General features: G+C 33.8%; 1 protein-coding gene across 1 annotated transcript; it reads right to left on the reverse strand.

Moving 5' to 3' along the window:
- Nucleotides 1–13,388: 13,388 nt before the first annotated feature.
- LOC111878635 (probable gamma-secretase subunit PEN-2) lies at nt 13,389–14,553 on the reverse strand. Its single transcript, XM_023875145.3, has 2 exons — nt 14,121–14,553; nt 13,389–13,688 (listed from the first exon to the last, which is right to left on the reverse strand). Exons 1-2 carry the CDS (start codon nt 14,536–14,538, stop codon nt 13,528–13,530), a joined length of 579 nt encoding a protein of 192 aa, XP_023730913.2. The 5' UTR covers nt 14,539–14,553; the 3' UTR covers nt 13,389–13,527.
- Nucleotides 14,554–14,796: the final 243 nt, after the last annotated feature.

The raw sequence follows: 14,796 nt of genomic DNA on the forward strand, positions 1-14,796 counted from the left end.
CTGCATGAACTTCACCAAGAGAGCACTTCTTCTCCTTCACCAAATGTTTTAATATTGCTTTCCTCTTCTCATCATCAGTATCTTCGCTAAGGAGTCCCATTCATCATTATCAATTACTTCAACATATTTAATATCAACATCTTTATTAATACCCTCAACACCTTTTCCTCTGTCAACATACTCAACATCCAAATCAACATTCATATAGAAATCACTCATGTCCACCTCAACATCACTTATATAATTTTCTTCATCTTCAAGAAAGTCACTATCTTCCCCACTCCCTTCACTACCCCCTTCACCAAGTCATTCATAAACTCCCTCACATTTAAATTGAACTTCATCAAGTCCTGCACCAACTCCCATACTCTGATCATTACATTCATTAAAAGTATATTGCTTAAAGAAAGGATCAAAGTCTTCAAATTGAAATGGTTGGTCATAAAAGGTATCATACACTTTTGTATTTACTTCTTGATCACCAAGAGTTACACCTTGATCATGAACTTATGTATCCTGATCACCAATAGTTGCACCTTGATCATGAACTTCTGTATCTTGATCACCAATAGCTGCACCTTCATTACCAATTTCAACATGTGGATCTTGATCACCAACAGTTGTAGTGTGTTCCAAGTTGAAACACAATTTCTTACTACATGATTGACTCCCTTCAACTAACTGCAATCTCCTATTCTTATTGTATTATGGTGTTTCATGCCTTACTAAACACAATTCAAGATTTGGGACCTCTTCCTGGTTTTGGTTTATTGGATGCAAATTAACCACTGTTGAATTTGATTTTGGTAAGGGCACATCATCTGCTATTTCCTAAATTATGACCCTAGGTTTAACTCTTGGAGACATAAAGTATGTAAGTAAATTAGTTTCATTATGTTCAGTGTATACCTTGATGATCTTATGATGTCCAATGTAGTGTGCAAGACTAAGTACATCAACATCATTACCTAGAGCTCGAAGACCAAACTCCAAATCTTCATTTGGGAGTTGATAGTGGTAGTAAATGACTGGTGGTACCTCATAACCAAGCTTTAGCATCACCTCGTCCAACTCATGCACGGAGAACTCATCCATGTCTACCAGGTGCACATGGTATAATTTTCCTTCAATGTAGCTTATCCCTGGGAATTTTATGAACCTCCCTCCATGATGGAGCTTAATAGTGAACATCGTGGGATATCCTTCTATAACAAATCATGAACCAAACCAAAAAAAACATTACTTTATATTGATTGTAAAAGCTTTTTATTGTTTCAAATAAATATATAAGAAACAGAGTACGTTACCATAAATCCGGATTGCATCAAAACAGTGATTTCTTGGCCTGATTTCCCATATTTGGAGCATACTCGTGGATTCGAACTTACGATTGAAGTTGATGATCAAATGCACGAGTTTAAGGAACGATTAGGGTTTTTTGATCAAGAAAGTGGGTTTAGTGGGTAGAGAGTGAAGGTTCGTTAACTCTAACTAAGTATATCCTTCAATATGGCGGTAATCGATGACATAGAGGTAGAAAGATGAAAATACCCTCGTCTATATTGCATGTAACGGAACATATGGATGGAAATCAGTGTGAGGGACCAATAACAATAGAAAGATCCAATTTTGGACCAGTGGTGCACCAAGGTTTCGTTTTGGACCAAAATCGCATAAATTTGCCAACCACATGGACCATTTATGCAATTTTGTCTATTCCATATTTAAATTGGTTTGAAAAGATAGACAAAATTGTAAAAATGGTCCCTGTGGTTTTCAAAAATATATGACTTTAGTCCAAAAAAGTTTGGTGGTGCATCGGTGGTCCAATTTTGGCTACCTTGCGTGGTTTTGGTCCCTATGGTTTGCATTTTTTATGATTTTGGTCCATATCCTACTTGAAATGACGAATATGCTCTTCACTAATACTTTTTTAGTTTCTTTTAATAATTTTCTTACTATTTTAATTAAGAAAATGAAAAAGGAATATCACACCCCACCTCTTTTCTCTATTTCTCACCTTCTTTCTCTTTTCCCTATTTTCGATTAGCATCTCTCTCCATCTCACACTCTCTTCATTGTTGCCGACCACCACCACTTGTCAGACCATTGCCGCCTGTCGGACACCACCACCACCATTACTAGATCATCACCACTATCTATTGGATCTGCCTTGGAAAGTCCAAAAAACCCACCTCTCTCTCTCTCTCTCTCTCTCTCTAGTAATCCAAGGTTACCACCGGCAATCCATAGCAATCAATTTTGGAGAATCCTTAAATTTTAGCCAAGCTTTGAGGTGTGTAAACTGTCTGTGATTTATGTATTCATATTGATGCATGGCTACAACAACTAGATCGATATCGCCTTCGTATCCGTTGTTTATAACAGAGTTATAAATTTTGGCGAACTTGCGACATTTTACCCTCATATAGCGATACTTGGAACATATTTCATCAAGATTACAACTTGGACCACCCATTAAATCGTGGAAAACGTTTCGAACTCTTCCCCAAAAATCTCTAGACACACCACTACTTATGTCTTCCGAAACTGACATTCATGCTACTGCAAACTTCTCTTCTTCCTCTTCCGTCCAATTCTGCATTTTGGGAGTCAGGGTTTTTAAAAGATCAAGAAACACAAATGTGCGATTGTGAGAAAAGAATTGTGTGAGATAGAAGAAGGTGTATTGTGGTATTTATATATTAGGTTTATAATGATTTTTTATTTAGGTAAAAAAAAAAAGGAAGCCCTAAACTGGCCGTTAGAAGCATTAAATCGCAATTCAATTTCATTGGTCGTTGCTCTCCGTTGTATACACCACGAACGGCCACGAAGAATCAAATACGGAGAACCACGGAACCTCGGGGTGGTGTGCACGGTGGTTTTCCGTGGCCACATATACCACGGACTCATGATTCGTGTTTTGTATACAATTTGGTCTCATAGGTGAGAGAGTTAATCTTAAATAGTTCATGTTCATGTCAAACGTTATAGTTTACTTCATCTAGGTCCATAACAATTGGGACACAAGCCATGATGTTGGTTACACCGAAAGGTTTTCTAAAAGCTCACTGATAGCAGTCATGGAAGCAAAACACGGTGGCTATGGTTTTGCTAGAGTTTGGCGTCGTGAATGGGAAGGGAGAGGGAGAGGATCTTAATTGGAGAGTGAAAGAGAAAAGAGAATTGGGAAAATATATTACAACTCTTATGCCAATTACAAAGTGTATTTTCTCGTAATGTTGTCAATTCTCATTAAGGAGTATAAATACACAACAAGTATAATTACATGGCTGGATATATTTATACATAAAAGCTACTACATGGGCCTAATACGTTACAATGATATACATAAGCTGATATATACTAGTCGATGGCTAAAAATTAACTTTTAATTTGAAAAGTTTGAAAGATAAAGAAAAAGTCACGCATTTCAATTTGGATTTAGGTAGCAATTGGCATGTGACTTACGATATGATGATATCTTATTTGTTTATTACATCTGTTTGGAGATATTGATAATTTCCAGTTATGTAGATTTTGGTGTGTCTATTTGGATAACGATGTCTGAAATAAAAGGTCAAATAGAAAGTGACAGTGAAATCTTTTTAACTAAAGTTTATTTGGCCAACGTTGAAATTCAGAAAATGTTTTCACTCGCAGATTTTGTTTAAATATTTATTAAATAGTAATTTTATTCAATATTATTTGCATATAAATTGTTAAAATGAACTTTGTTTGTTTGTTATTTATAATAGTTATTTAACATATAAAACAAAAACTAATTGTCCATTTAGTAAAGCACTCCTTTATAAAGCCCACATTTCAATTTATATCCATTTTCTATAAGAAATATACATTATGAATCAAAAAATTACATAACAATGTGTGTAAAAAAATGAAATGGAGATCGTTTTCTTTTTAGCCAAAACAATATAAAGGAGAGTCGAAGTTCTCATAAATACGAATTTGTCGATATAAAAAACGTCAAGAATGGAGTTCGTATGAAGAAATTATGAATTTTGCAAAGTCTATTATTGTGTAACCCTCATAGACTATAAATTAAAAATAGAATGCTTATTGGCTATTGGGATCTAAAGAAAAGTTGTAGTACTCGTCAAACGGAATCGGGGATATAAGAAGGTCGAAAATAGAGTTCGTATGCAAGAGTTGTGGTTTTTCGAAAATCATGAATTTTTACCCGGTAATGGTGACGTCGCACGATCTAAGCCTGACACATGGCACGAGCTTAGCCTGACATGTGGCACCTCAAATGGACGAAGACGACGCCACGACGTGGTGTGCCCTCCTTCGCAACCTATAAATAGTGTCAATTTCTTGCTTATTTCTCACTCATTTCACCCCAAATCCTTTGGAAACCTTCCCGCACCTCGAGCCCTGATAATCTTGAGATCCTAGCTACTTTAGCAAGGCTTTGAAGCATTAGTGAGCCCGACAAAAAGAAGTTTTCAGAGTCGGAGTTCTACTCATAAATTTTCGAACTTTTGCCAAAATTCATAGTTGTTATTATGAACCTATAAATAAGATTTATCAGTGATTCCAATCATAATACTGATTGATCTACTTACCGGAGTGATGTCTAGGTTAGATGTAGTGAGGTGTTTAAAGTAGATTTTCCAAATAATATATTATGTATACCAAACGGATCCTACCTTCAATATAATCTTACCTGGTCATTCCTTATCAACTAGAACTTGAAGTATTCATTGAGATTATTGAGGAATCTAAATTATTGTTATTATAGTTTCGAAAAAAATATAAAACAAAGACAAAGACTGAGTGATATTTATATCCAAGTCTTTTGAAAGGAAAAGCAAAGCTATTAGGGGAAGCGCTAACCAAACCACCAATCATCCACCTTTAACAAGTGAGTGCATAGTTATTTTCATCTTACACATAGATACAAAGTATTTATTGCTTAATTGATACGTGTGTTTATTATCATATATGTGTTATATAAAATAACTTGACTGATTTTATGTGCACCTGAATCATATGTTGATACAGTATTGATCCACTTTAAATATCATACTTAAATCATACGTAGTATTAGGTAGAGAAAGGTCGTGAAAGATAAAATAATGGTGTGAGGTCATGACCATTATAGTACTATTGTATTGATGAACAAGTCATCTAGTAGAGTATAGATGACGACAACAAACTATTCTAGACATTCCAATGGAACACTGGCAAACTCGCAAATTGTAGGTGCTAATGAACTATGCGTTCATTCGATGTACTCTATCCCCCTCATGGTTGCCTTATACTCGTTGCTTATAGTGATCCTTTAGGATATGTCCCTTAATTGTTTGGTGTGATATATATATATATATATATATATATATATATATATATATATATATATATATATATATATATATATATATATATATATATATATATAGAGAGAGAGAGAGAGAGAGAGCTAGGTTCAAATGTTTCTAGCAACTATTGTGTGCATGAATGCACCAATAGGAATTTAGGAAAAAAATAAATCATTTAAGGGTATTATAGTAATCTTTGCATAGTTAATTATGGTAGATCAACAACAATTCTTTATATCACGCAAGAAGCAAAGATAAATTTAGAACATTAGCCCTAAATTGAAATCACCATCGTTCCGCTTCTGCTTCTTCTTCTACGTGTGTGGTCTCAATGATTTTTATCTGTTCAATTTTCATCAACAACAATATCAACAATATCAGTAGTCATACCAACCATAAACAAAGAATCAAGATTCGTTTTTTGAATCCGGGTTTCATAAAGCGGTATCGATGCATTCTCAATCTGTTGCGGCTCATATTCAAACCTAGAATCAAGAAACTGAAAGATTCATTAGTTTATAGGTAACCTATCTTGGATTATTCACCAGTTTTTCTATAATTTGGGTGTATTCTCAAGAATTTTAATGACCTCTGTTCTCGTACGTCGTTCATCGAATCATCATTCATAAAGGTTTTAATTTTATATATTTAATGAATTTATTGCTTAAACTCTTTTTGGAATTTCTGATTATGTATGAACTAAGCATAGTTTTTTCTTTTTTTAGTTCTAAACCCGTTCTTGATTTATTTCTTAAGCCCTTTTTGGCCTTTTCTACAGATCTATACATTACGGGGTACAATGTACGTACTTTATGGCTTTCTTGATTGCATATTGTATTTGCATTTAAATTCTTTTGTGGTATTGAACACAATTGTATGGTTGGGGAAAATAGAACGAAAGCTATTGGATTTAATGACTTTATTAGTTTTGTATGTTGAATATGAGTTCTTATGTTTAGGAGGTGGAATATGGGTTCTTATGTTTAGGAGTGAATTCTTGAATATATCACAAACAACCCCACCAGACTCTTTATATTAATATTTATATACTTAGAATCAATAGAACTTTTAATACTAGACTAGACTTAGATTAAATATGCTTTGTTTCTACATAGTCAAATCGATGAAAAAAGGACCTGGGGTTATTATTTCTTACTAATTCCTATTTTTGACATTAAGTTTAATCAAAATGTTATGTAAATTCGTGTGTATGTTCAACACTAATGCAATGAACAATCAAAACATGGCCACTGTTACATTTTTTACAAGTCAATGATGATCAATTTCTAGAAAATAAATAACTTGATGGTGGAGTTACAACTTTTTATCTTATCACTCAATTGTGAAAGACATTGTAATTTCAATTATTTCCATGTGATATTTGTATAATAGGTTTTATTGCTTTTTTGTAGGTATTCTATGTGAAACTAGCTTATTGCTTTTTTTTGTAATTTCAATCATTCTTACCGATCGATGCTATTCTCATAGAATGTCATTTTCGTAAGAATTTGCAATATTCTTTTAGAATAAAGAAGGCTTTAGTTTGAGAAAGGCTACTATTCTTTCAAAATGAAGAAGTTAAATATTCTTCACATGTAATCCTGCAAATTGATCAGACCTAGACAACAAAAAAAGACAGGGAAGCTTTAATTTTATTCTTTTACAATGATTGTTCTCTAAGAATGAACTCGAAATTTATTCTTTAATTTTTTTTTCATATCAGAAGTCAGACACATGTTCATTCTATGAGAATATAAATATTACATAAAACATGTGTTACTAGTAATTCTGACAGAATATATTTATATATGCTTTAGAATGTTTATGCATATAGAAGAAAAGACTATGATTTAAGTGCATTATGTAATGTATTCTGTTAGAATTTATTTATATAAATACATTCTGTTAGAATGTCTTTGAGAATGTTTGTTAACAACAAGTATATTTGTTTAACTGATAATACTAACGACTAATGTACCTTATTCTTTCAGAATTGCATGGAGAAAGAATTCAATATTGATCGTACAAGAGAAATATTTAGAATCGAGTTCAACAACAAGTATATATGTGAAGATCAAGTTGATTATATGAACCATTGAAGAGGATCAAGTGTATTTATTCAATAATTGTATATTCAAGAATGCTATTGTTTAAGAATTTTATTCATTTTTTATGATATTCTGTTAGAATATTTATAACTATATTAAAATGTATAAGAATATTAGTCTGTAAGAATATATATAAATTTGTATTTAATTTCAGATGTACGTTAAGAATAAAATCATAGACCCAAGTTGGATGTATATGAATAATATCTTATTCTTAAATCAGGTCAATTATCAAATATAACTGCATTGAAATTGTATTATGCAAGAATAAAACCAAAAATATATTTATTAGTTTATGGTTGGCATTCTGTCATTCTGACAGAATAAAATCATATTTTTAAATTTGAATTAATTTAAGATATTCAGATTTTTAAAAATAAAGGAATTAATTATCCCTTAATGAAACATCCCAAAAATACGACCCGAAAATTTCATTTTTAATATAACAAAAATCATAGAACTGAGTATCACATAATAAAACCATACGTTGCGTATCTCAAAACCATACTAAAATACTGTGAGAGAAACTGTGACACAACTGTATCAAAACATATCTAAGAAACTGAATCAACTCCCAGGACAAAAACTGAAGCGGTGGTGTGTGCGATGTCATCATCTCGAGCTCTTCCCTTTACTTGCGGAAGTACCTGAAACCAAAACTGAAACCATAAGCACGAAGCTTAGTGAGCTCCCCCAAACTACCACATACCACACAACAACAAATAAAGCACATACTGGGCCTTGCCCACTGCATCAGACCGAAGTCTGGAACTAGCTGCATCGGACCGAAGTCCGGAACTGACTGCATCGGACCGAAGTCCGGAACTAGCTGCATCGGACCGAAGTCCGGAACTGACTGGGACCTTGTCCCCTGCATCGGACCAGAGTCCGGAACTAGCTGCATCGGACCGAAATCCGGAACTGTCTGAACATAGCATAACATAAACACGTATTTGCTAACATAACACATATATTGCATCGGACTGAAGTCCGGAACACATAACACAAAACATGCTTGAATCACAAAGACATCAAGCACTCTAACTACTGCATCGGACCGAAGTCCGGAACTACTGCTAACTAAACGGGTCGGCATTGTGGCTGTAGACCCGTTCCTACTGGAAGGAAACTCACCTCGTGAACTGTCTGCTGAGTGTATGGCTCTAGAAGCTATCTGTTGCTGCTCTGGTATCTCCCTGGCTACAATTCCATAAACACACTCAATCAAATGCTAATCAATGTATTGGGGTAAAATGACTCTTTTACCCCTGGTCAAAGTCAACTCTTCCGGTCAAAGTCAACCTACAGTTGACCTGACTCGCCGAGTTGGGCCGCTAACTCGCCGAGTCCCTATTCTCACTTCTCAACCCTACTCGCTGCTACTCGTCGAGTATGGCATCAACTCGACGAGTTCCTTTTCGATTCTAAAACTCAGGCTATCTGCATCCGACTCGCCGAGTCGTATGAACAACTCGACGAGTTGTTCTTGAGCTAAGAAGATTGCCTTGGACTCGCCGAGTTGTATGAACAACTCGTCGAGTCCCTCCATTACTGAGTCTGACCTCCAACTCACTGAGTCCACTCTAATACTCACTGGTCCCCACTCGGCATCACTCAAAAGGGGAAAAATCGGGGACTCGCGACTCGACTCGTCGAGTCGCATGCATGCAGCTACTCTAAACTCGATTCTGCTTGAATCCAGCGCATAAAACTTATAGATCTGGGTTCCCTTAGCTCGATTAACACGTAAAGATTCTATCTTTACGTGCCCATATGCACCCATGAAGATTAAAAGGCTCAAAAAGCACAATAAAGGCTAGATCTAGGGTTCTCAAGCAAGGAAACTTCGAAAAGGCACTAGATCAGGGCTCTAACACTCCTAAATGAACAGATCTAGGGATATCTCGACCCAACAAGGCATCCATACAATTATAAAGCTTGGAAAATACATTAAACTAGCCTTAGAGGTGTTCTAATGGAGGTTTTAAGCACAAACAGGATAATTCCGATACATACCTCAATGAACTCTGACTTTGGCCTTGGATCTTTGCTCTACACTTCCTCTTTTTGGTCCTTTCTTCTTTTTCTTCTTTAATCCTTCAAGAATCCACACAAAAACACTTAGATCATATAAGGGATGGTTTAGGGTTTCTCACAAGCTCTCGGAGGGTGAAGGAGGCGAGTTTAGGGGCACATAACATTGCTTAAATAGTGAGCAAACCCGGGGATTTAGGGTTTCTTCCTGGCAGGCGGACTCGCTGAGTCCCGAATATGGACTCGCCGAGTCGCTGACTTACACGTGCTCGAAATCTCGTCCCTACTCGACGAGTCGGGCTATAGACTCGCCGAGTCCCTCTTGAAAACTTCAAAATAAATATCATGGAAGCAACATACCAGAGACGGGTCGTTACACTTAAATTCCGAAAATTTCCTTTTTTAATATAGGTAAATTGACCAAAATACCCTTATGCTGAAAATCATGTGATTATATAGTGTATGTTACCCTATTGTAATATCATAGACTCTCAGATCATGACCTTTGATTCTATTTTATCCGATGGTCTAGATCTGTGCATTCTGATACACAATAATTAGTAGAAACAAAATAACCTAAGCATATATATATATATATATATATATATAAGATTTTAATTGTATTATTGTGGGTTGAAAACCTTATGTGCTCACCATGCTTCCAAATCTGACTCACTTAGTTTCTTTGTATCACAGGTAGTGGTACGAAGGCACATAGATAATGATATTTATATCTATTGAGAGATTTAAGTAGTTTATAGCAAGGTTGTGAAAATCGGTCGACGGTAACTCGGCGGTCGACTGACATTAAGCGATTAATCGGACTCAGCGGGGATTAATCGGGGACCCTAAATTCTTAATAAAATTATTTAAAAATTAATATATCTAAAAAATATAAGTATTTCAAAATTTAAAATTTTGAAAATTTGAAAATTTGAAAATTTTAGTATAATATCTTAAAATTGTAAAGCTTACAAATTTGAAAATTAAAAATTTTGGTGTAATATTTGAAAATTAACAATTTTGATTTTTTAAATATTTCCTGCCTATGACCGCAAATGGCAGCCTAGCCCGTGTTTGACCGATTTTGATCAATTTCAGCCAAACACCCTAATCGTAATCGGTTAAAGGTTGCCAAACAATTAATCGTCGATTAATCAGCCACCAAGGCCGATTTTTGCAACACTACTTTATAATCATTAGTATAATAAACAGTTCTAAAACTTGTAACGACTCGTTTATGCTTATGTTTCTATATTAGTGTTGCCATCCAAAGTTTTTAATATTAATGAAAAGACGTTTCTTGGAAAATGTTTTGGATTTCATTTTACAATAAAAAAAATATGGTTTGGGACGAATTTCGCACCAATATATTCTTTTAAAAAATACTTTGTTTTAAGTAATCATAAAGAAAAAGTTTTTTTTTCGGGCCATGAAATTATAGATGTCACATGTCAAATTCAGAGTTGGATACTTGTCTTTGGATGATTGGAACAAATGAGATTTATGTGGTGTTTGTTTTTGTCCGCAGATCTTTCTAACCTCTTCTGTCTGCATGGCGCAGACCGCGCGCAAACATCAGCATTTGCAGACTGTTTGTTTTTTTGAAGTCTGCAGATCTAAAAATGTTTGCACGCCATCTTCTTGACGCAGATGTGGACCTGAGTCTTCTAACATATTCAGATATCTTCTAACCTAAAAAAACACATATACTTTATTATTATTTTTTTTAGTTTTTTTGAATTTATATTTATTCCAACTTTATTGGAGATAAACAATTTGAAGAAAAAAAAAAGTTACAATAATTTTAAAAAAGAAGTTCGACGACACAGGCATGATATTTTTGACAAATTTATAAATAAAATTTTATTATAATAATGGTCGTTGAAGTTGTTTATATATATATATATATATATATATATATATATATATATATATATATATATATATATATATATATATATATATATATTAAAATTTTATAAAACATTATTTAATAAAACATCGTTAATTTCTTAAAAAAAAATCTATGAGACGTTTTTAATCGATTTAATTGAAAAAATCGAAGTCTATTTCCATTCATTTATATATCAAATTCTTTGATTTCTAATTACAATGTTTAGGCATAACTTTACGACCAAAATTGTTGGTTTTTATTAAATATATACATTAATTTATACCATTTTTAGTTTCACTTTTTGTACAATAATACATAAAAATTGAGTTAAATTTGTTAATTATTTATAACAAAGTCATAAATATACTAAAAAATCACTTTGTAGTTTAAAAAAATCAGTTTATTTAGATTTTAGTTTATTTTAATACCCTGCAGATGTTAAAAGAACAAACATTCTTCTTTTTTCAGACCGCAGACGTTTGGTCCACCTCTTCTGTTGCAGAGGTCTACAGATGTGATCCGCAGACTGCAGACATTTTGCATTAGAAAAAACAAACACCAACTTAGTTTGGAAGTTGTCAAGGGCTTCATTGTCCATGGTTATCCCATATATTTTTATGATAGCCTCATTGCACCATGTTGAACGAACAACGTCAAATTGGAAACTCATCATCAACTTCAACTCTACTGGGTTGGTGATGGTAAAGAATGTTGTGGAATTATGTCCATTTTCAGGGACTTTCGGTAGCTGGCCTGGCATGGATACCTTGAGTAGGATCTTTGGTTGTCGTAGGATGACGGAAGCAAAATGCAAACACCTTAACTCATCATTACTTAGATATCTCTCTTTCATCTTGGTTTGATAAAAATTTAAACACGAACAGCTTGGAACTTTGAAACTATTATATGAGCACACCATCTAACAAAAAAGTAACAAGTCCAAACCATAACATTTTTTAAACGGTCATTCGGCAAGACTGATTTTCGAAGATATATTTCAAAATTGCTGAAAAAAATATACTTTCATGAGTATCGATCCGATTCCTATGAGTTTTTACACTTGTGTTGTGTGAAATTTGTACAAGTTCTTTGTTACACTTTTTTTTTTTGGTTTGTATGGTTTCCCCAAAATGTGTTATACGGTATTTTTAACTCCTATATAACATTTGTATCCGCAAAATAATAGTTTAACAGTTTCAGAACAAAATATAAATAAGTTTCAAACATATTCTTCTATTATGAGTTTCAAAATTGTTATTTTATATGAGTTTTGACCTTGTTCTTTATTATAAAGATTCTTTAGTAGGTATCGTGTTAGAAATATGTTATATAGGTTTTAAAAGTTATATAACTCCAAAATAATAGTAGTTAATATATATATATATATATATATATATATATATATATATATATATATATAGAGAGAGAGAGAGAGAGAGAGAGAGAGAGGAAGGTAAGTTCATTGAGAAAATAAAAAAGATTGAGAATAGGAAAATCATTCTCAATGAACTTACCATTAGCCAGTTAAAAAGTAGTTAGAGAGTAACTTATGAGTGTGTGTATATCGCCTTTTAAAAAATTAGATTTCCTGATAAATAAGAGGGAAATATAACGACCATTAGCAAGGTATTCGCAGATATGAATAGTGTTACTCAATAGATGTGACAGTTAGTTGTTATAATACGAATCCACTCAAAAATCAAAAATCAAAAATCAAATCGTTAGGCTTTAGGATCATTGGACATGCTCTTAGGGATGAAGTCACAAATTATTTAACATATACTTTCATTTCTCTTGCTTAGGTTTTAGTTTTTTTACATATTTATTGATTACGTTTTGATAAAAAAAATAACCAGTCATCAACTTTTCGGTTAAATATAGCAATACTAAATACCTTGCAAGTGAATAATAGTATAATACACTTTATAAATGATTTAGATGTATTGTATTAAGTATTAACCAAATATGTTGATGACATGACTAAAAAATTCAAGCTATATGTATTTAAGTGACTTCTGAGACTACTTGAAGTTGAATAATACAGAATTCAGAATATCTCTTGGAGTTTCAAACAACATGAGTTATGAGTCTAGTGTTTTTCCAATTCCCATTCCAGACTTTACAATTCCAATTCCAATCACTAAATCCAACCTGTCAAACCATATCTGTCAGCAACATTATACATTACCAGTTCATCCCATGTATGCCCGAAAAGACGTTCACCTCCAATGGTGAAGGTGAGGGCCCACGAAGCTAGCATGGCTGTAAATATCGTCACTCCTATTGCTGATCCTACCACATCTACACAATCAACAAAACTAGTTTTTACTTTCTAACATAAACTTCAAATCTTCTAACCATTCAATTTCCCAGTAAACATGGAGGTATGTATTCATGAAAATATACTTCATTTTTTACCCTAGAAAAGCACAAAACCGATAAATTGCTCCATCTGTCCAAAAGAAAGAGCTGAATTTTGATGTTTTTGATGTCAAATCTAGTTAGCATTCAGTAGCAAAACCAATTGCAGATGAAGTTTTTCTTAAGATACTTTTTCAAATTCAAAATGTAAATCTGGAATAGAGACAGTTGGCCTGACAATTTTGTGCCATTGCAGACGATGTTGATAAATCAAAATGAAGAGCGAGATTCAATTTATTGTAACGAGAATAAATCAAAATGCGGTTATAGTATACGAGGATTTCCCCCAAATTGAGAATGAAATCGACTTACAGGGGCGGATTCGGGGGAAAGAGCGAGAGTTACGAAGAACCGGCCAGAAGTAGTAGCAATTAACGGCCCATAGCATTGGTAGTAAAATGAATCCAAATCCGAAAAACTTACGAGCGTAACCAACGGAATCTTGCTCCGACAACCCCAATGGTCCGTCGATCGTCGGCCACTCAGCTCGCAATGATGAAGCAGTACTGATAGGGTTAAGGTTACCGTTCCGATCGTCCCCGCGAATGGGATCGGTACGAGGAGTTATCAGTACGGCTGCTTCCGACGGAGTCACTTCCTCCGATGACCTTTCCATTCTCTCTCTCTCTCTCTCTCTCTCTCTCTCTCTCTCTCTCTCTCTCTCTACGCCGTGTACAGAAGAAGAAAAAGAGGTAGAAGAGTTTGACATATACCCCCCTGATCTTATCATTTTGTTTAAAAGGCCTTCATAAATGTCAGTGTCTACAAATAAAGTCCTAATCTTATGATTATTTTTTCATAGAAGGTCTTCATGAAACTCTGTAGTTCCAAATAGACCCTAATCTTTACCATTTTCTAACAACTTTTAAAGTATAGATATTCTTTGTTATGTTGTTTTCATGTGTAAATTCCGTGAATTTATGCCCTCAAATTGCATACATATATGTTTGTGACACTATCAAATCGCAACAGTTAAGTTCGAAAATTC

The sequence above is a fragment of the Lactuca sativa genome, chromosome 9 (genome assembly GCF_002870075.4).
Source record: "Lactuca sativa cultivar Salinas chromosome 9, Lsat_Salinas_v11, whole genome shotgun sequence".
NCBI lineage: Eukaryota > Viridiplantae > Streptophyta > Magnoliopsida > Asterales > Asteraceae > Lactuca > Lactuca sativa.